The 6,168-nt window shown below is 41.7% G+C and overlaps 1 protein-coding gene across 1 annotated transcript in view; it reads left to right on the top strand.

Moving 5' to 3' along the window:
• Positions 1-1,428: 1,428 nt before the first annotated feature.
• The window catches only part of LOC308302592 (uncharacterized protein), a gene marked incomplete at its 3' end in the record, with an annotated part of 15,833 nt that continues 11,093 nt past the window's right edge, over positions 1,429-6,168 (top strand). The window contains exons 1-6 of the mRNA XM_080746848.1: positions 1,429-1,519; positions 1,643-1,803; positions 1,888-2,108; positions 2,521-2,797; positions 3,144-3,311; positions 3,774-3,949. Coding sequence (XP_080602974.1) covers positions 1,897-2,108; positions 2,521-2,797; positions 3,144-3,311; positions 3,774-3,949 — 833 coding nt within the window. The 5' untranslated portion in view covers positions 1,429-1,519; positions 1,643-1,803; positions 1,888-1,896. The remainder of the gene's footprint in view (positions 1,520-1,642; positions 1,804-1,887; positions 2,109-2,520; positions 2,798-3,143; positions 3,312-3,773; positions 3,950-6,168) is intronic.

Raw genomic sequence — 6,168 nt, 5'->3', positions numbered from 1 at the left:
TGGTAAAAAACCTAGCCCAACCCTACCCTCCCTGCCCCTTCCTTGTATATACTTGTATACTTGTATATTCCTTGTATAGACTTACTGTTTGTTTAGATTTACTGTATATTCCTTGTATATACTTACTGTTTGTTTAGATTTACTGTTTTCTTTTCTTTTTTTCCCCCTTTTCTTTACATATCTACTGCATAGTACTGTGTTCTACTGATAAAAGGGCAGGGGCTCAAACCCCATTTGATGTCTATGTGTGCACATGCCTGTATTGGCATACATTAATTAACGACAACCATTAGGTTTTTAAAAAAGAAACGAAATCTCCTTTTATTTCACACAGCATGGTAGCCAGTCTGGGTTCACATGGCAGACACGGCCTTGCCTGCTTTTCCATTTTCACTATGTTGTTTATCATGGATTCTACCATGCCTAACTGAAGAAGAAAACTAATCAACTGGTTTGTTCATAATCTCTAATGGAGTTAGAAGGTTTAGTGACTAAACTTCGTCAAACTGTCGGTTTAGTCAGAAATAATTTACATTGGTTCAATATTTGAATACACACACAGACTTAAAGGAGTAGTTCACCCCCAAAATGTCATTTTTTTCGATTGATTACTCACTCACTCAAAAAGTTAATTATAGTAAACTTACCGTGATGATTTCTCCATCCAGGGCCATGCATTTGGGTCCCCATCCGGAATCAATGGGGGTACATTTACTAGAATCACATTTTCTGTCTTAGGAATGAAGCAAATACAACAAAATATTATTGAACTCAAGTCTCTATGGCACGGGAAGAAAAGTCATTTTGGGGGTGAACTACCCCTTTAAGAGTGTTCAATAAGATCTATAAAAAAATAAAAAATAAAACGTAAAAACATTTAGATTGGAGCTGGTTTCTGCCCAAAAGCGACGACATGTGATTATGTAAGAGACAAAGAATTATATCTAATATATATAAATATTTATATCTATTGAGTTCACATGTTTTGTCTCTCCATAGCTGTTCTGATGCAAAGAAATGGATCCATCATCACCACCACCACCACGGAGATGGCGTTCAATCAGTAAAAGGTGGAAACCACAGTTAGAGAAGCTTGCACACGCTGAGAAAGTTGTCAAAGTTGGAAGTTTTGTGTTTGTGAACGATGAACGATTCCGCATAGCAAAGGGAAGTGATGGAACTGAGGTGTTCTTGGGGTTAAGAGATGACGGCACTGAAGTGGCAGTGAAGAGAATGTTAAAATCCAACTATCATGTGCTTAAGAACGAGGAAGGCTTTTTACGTCTTCCAGAGCTTGATCATCCTTTGATTGTTAGATATGTGGACTTTGCAGAGGATGAGACCTTTGGATACCTTGTCCTTCAGTTATGTGAAAACACACTGGAAGAACACATCAAGAATACAGACTCTGAACAGAAGAAGCAGCTTGCAAAGGAGGTTCTTAAAAGTTTAAAGATTCTTCATTCTCAGAATCCTCCAATTCTCCACCGGGACATCAAGCCCCAGAATGTCTTGATTGGTAAGCTGCAGAAGCCAAATAAGAAGATAATTTCAGTACCATTCACTGAATGTATTTGTATTAATCTAAACCCCTTTTATTGGATTCATTGTATTATATATACCTAACCTGTTTGCCCTGCAGATATTAAAGGGAGGGCAAGACTGGCTGATTTTGGAATTAGCAGACGGTTGACCAAAGGGACAACACATTTCACAAGCGGTGCAGGAACAAAATGCTGGAAGGCAAAGGAGGCCTTGGATGATGAGAATGGTGTACGGTATAAACGCAGCACTGACATCCAGGTTTGTGTTTAGTCTATTCTGCAGCAATGAGTACAACACATAGGCCTACTGTAATATCACTTAATGTTTACATTCATTCTAAAGGTGGCTGGGATGTTGATCTATTGCATCCTGTCTGGAGGAGAACATCCCTTTGGCAAAGGATTTAAATGTGAATATAACATTTACGATGGTAAGTATGATTTAAAAGATGTTCAGGATGTGGTTGCCAAGGATCTCATCGAGAGGATGATCGATGAAGACCCAACAAAAAGACCTACAGTGGAGGAATGTTTGGATCATGATTTCTTCTGGTCAGACAAAAGGTAAGGAATAGGCAAAAAAAAATGTGTTGCCATACAGTGTTGTTATCTTTCAAATACAAACTCACATATCATTGTAAGATTGATATTCCTATGCATTTGTTATATTGTTGTTGATGTACTGACATATTATCTTGCTTATTATATTGATGTATCACCTGCTTATTGTAAGTCGCTCTGGATTAAAAGCGTCTGCTAAATGCCTAAACTGTAAATTGTATGTGTTAGAGTTTAACATGTCATCAGTCCAGGCACCGTCTTAGGCTGGCTCCCTGAGAGCCGACACCAAGACGGTGGAGGAAAGTTGCTCTGCTGGGTAGGAAACCCTGCCAGGCAGACTACCTATCCTCTGCTGGGTAGGAAACCTATCCTATCCTAACTCCTCTTCATCGTTGTCTTCCTCTGTGCCATCAAGAGAGGGCAGGAAACGCCTCAGAGAAGAAGAAAGAGACCAGAGAGACAGAACCAGCCCACAGAGGAAGAAACAGACAGACGGTGACACCTACCCCCCCACCACGGTGTCCCCAACAGAGGCTGTCACCACGGTGTCCCCAACAGACCCCCCCACCACGGTGTCCCCAACAGAGGCTGTCACCACGGTGTCCCCAACAGAGGCTGTCACCACCGTGTCCCCAACAGAGGCTGTCGGTGTTGCATCGTGTAGCACAGTGTCTCCAGACATCCCTGGAACGGTACGTAATAAAACTACATTTCATTACAATTCTGACATCGTAGCGAAAACATATTCCTGTCAGGAACAGACCTGTGAATAATTAATAAGCCAAACAAGACACACTTGTTGACAGACAAGTTTGAACTGTCACGATTAACAGAGTGATAATAATTTAATGTATTGATAAATATATTTATAATCATTAAAAGCTAAAGAAAGTATGTTCCATCTACTACCCCGCCACATGGCCACTACAACATGAGGTAATACTGCCCCCTAGTGTAGAGCCCAGGGTATAGGGTTGAAGAGGTTAAATAAAAGTATTGTTTCATTACTCTGCTCACATGATGTGTTGCTGTACACAGACACTTCTCTCACTAAGCTCGGATCAGCGGCTGCAGGTGATGGAGCAGGAGATCTCTGACCCCTTGATGTCTATTGGTCTCAGCCTGCTGTCCAACATGGCCGCCGCAACAGGAGGAATGAACAGCCCCGGCATCCACCACCAGATCACCATCAGGGTTAGGGTTAGGGTAAATAAAATTAATAATTTGACTCAAACCTAAAAACCTGGAAAACAAGGAAGTGCTGATCAAATAGAATCCATTTTCTGTTACTGCGTCGTCTATTTCTCGCCTCAAATGTTTTTTAAAACATTCTTCAGAGCAACGTTTGGTTGTAAATGACGCTGTGTGTTTGTTTACATGGCTGACATGTTGGATACGGCACCATATCCAGGCAGTGCAGCCTGAATGCTGCAGCTGCTCTGAGCCTTTGAATAGGCAGCGGTGAATTATAGAGCGGAGCGGTCATTATTCTCCTATAATTCACAGCTGATTTCAGCGCTCGACCAATCAGAATCAAGCGTCCAAACAAGCCGGGTAGTAATATAGGTAATACTGCCCCCTAGTGTAGAGCCCAATGTATAGGGTTGAAGAGGTTAAATAAAAGTATTGTTTCATTACTCTGCTCACATGATGTTTTGCTGTACACAGATACTTCCTCAGTGGATGATTCAGCAGCAGCAGCAGCAGCAGCAGAAGCAGCAGGAACAGAGGCTCAAGCTCTTGATGTCTCCTGGTCTCAGCCCACAGCCCAACATGGCCGCCACAGCAGGAGGAAGGAACAGCCCCAGCATCCACCACCAGATCAACCCTCCATGGTCATCACAGTGAGAATGATTTTTATGTTTTTGTCACATTCCTAAGACAATAATTTGATGACCGGGTGGCTGCTCAGTAGGAGACTCTATGAGATTTCTTAAGTCTCCTATTGCAGTGGTTCTCAACCTTTTCAGGCTGCGACCCCCAAAATAATCATATTTTAACTGGGGACCCCCAAAATAATCATATTTTAACTGGAGACCCCCAAAATAATCATATTTTAACTGGGGACCCCCAAAATAATCATATTTTAACTGGGGACCCCACCGACCTGATGAGCACTAAGAGTTGAGGCATTACATTTTGTATAACACGGTTCTATTGTGATTTTTTTAAATAAAAAAAAATAAAAAAAAGAATATATATATATATATATATATATTAGGGCATTCACGAATAGTGATTTTTAGAATTCGAATTATTCGACCTCAAAGTATTCGAATATTCGGGTATTCGACGGGTGAAATATCATATCTATACTATAATTTTGCGAATGTCTGAGTGTCTGTCTGTCTGTAACAGCGTTTCTCCTCGGTGGCTGGAGCAATTGATCTGAAATCGCATCACCATTAGCATATGAACACACCTGACATAACTGTGAAGCCCGTTTGTCACTTTCACAAATCGTATGCTGTATATTAGCATTTTTATGGTGTATCTATTATCTATTCTGCATCTAGCATGAGGCACATCTATTCTGCATCTAGCATGAGGCAAAATGTTTAACCAGCTCTGTGTGTGTGTGTGTGTGTGTGCAGGCAGGCGGGTGTGTGGGCGGGCGGGCTGGGGGGGGGGGGGGGGGGGGGGGGGGACGGGGGTAACAGTATCTCTGTAGCCATTAAACGAAACGGGTTTCTTACATTGATGCTCCTACATCATGCAAGCACCAGTTAAAGTTACTTTCCATCCCTCATATACTGTGTGCACAGTGCACATCCCATAACCCACACACTGCACATCATTTTGGAGCTCATATCTTTGAACGGGTAAGGGCTAGTTTTTGTAATCTAATAAATCATTAAAACGCTCCTTTGCGAGCCTTAAAAACAACCAGCAATTAACCGGTTAACATTTGGCGGGACAAAATGCGGGGTTCGTGAAATAACAGCCATCGATTGGCTGTGAGAGGTTTTCACTGGTGGATGCGGAACTCAAGCAGCAGAGAGAGAACAGACCTACAATGCACAATGCGTCGCGGATAGACGCGTTGTGAGCTTGTAGATCTGCTATTTTTGACACGCTTCACTGTCTTACGACTGAACATAGCATAAACATGCTGCGACGAAAAAGGAGTTCATTTTACTAGGAAAACTCCGAAAATAACTGTTCAAGCCTATCCTATCTATGTTCAACAACAACCACATTTATACTGTCCATCCTTTGTTCGTTACTTACAAGCAGTGTTGTATTGTAAATTGTTTAGCCTCGGGATTCAGGCATTTAGTGATTATTTGATGGGATATGCACGCTATGTTAAAGGACAACTCCGCCCTAAATCACTTCTGGGCTCATTTTCCTACTTGTATTGATCCAAAAAGACTGTCCATGGGGTCTATTAGGCAGAAATGCCCCTGTTGTCCAGTTTCCCCAACAGAACCCAGCAGCTCTCATAGCAAAGAGTGGAGCCTATAAGCCTATTGCTTTTACACTATTTGTTGTGGTCAAAAGTGTTTTTATTTTTCATGGATGTGTTACTAGTTACAAACACACCCATGCCATCGTTGTCCCCACAAAAGCCATCACATACTGCTAAACAGATGTTATGCTTTTATGTGTTTTACCAAGTCGCGGAAAAGATGCCCTGTGATTGGTCAGTACAGTCACTTTGATTGGCAGTTGTGCCTAATGCTCACCCCAAAACATGATTTTGGTGGCTTTTGTGGGACAGCCAAGGCATGGATGTGTTTGTAATGACAACTAGTAACACATTCATGAAAGAATAAATCACTTTTGACCACAACAAATAGTGTAAAAGCGATAGGCTTATAGACTCCACTCTATGCTATGAAAGCTGCTGGGTTCTGCTGGGGAAACTGGACAACAGGAGCATTTGTGCCTAATAGACCCCATGGACAGTAATTTTGGATCAATATAAGTAGGAAGGTGAGCCTAGAAGTGATTTAGGGCGGAGTTGTCCTTTAATGACTTCACACGCATGTCGTTAACACCTACGCTACTTACCAGGCCATTTCGCCATTAATATGTACCGAGACTCATTCCAATGTTA

The sequence above is a fragment of the Nannobrachium achirus genome (assembly GCF_963921795.1).
Source record: "Nannobrachium achirus genome assembly, chromosome: 17".
Classification (NCBI taxonomy): domain Eukaryota; kingdom Metazoa; phylum Chordata; class Actinopteri; order Myctophiformes; family Myctophidae; genus Nannobrachium; species Nannobrachium achirus.
The sequence above is the reverse complement of the archived record's forward strand: the minus strand, read 5'-3'. Positions and strand labels throughout refer to the sequence as shown.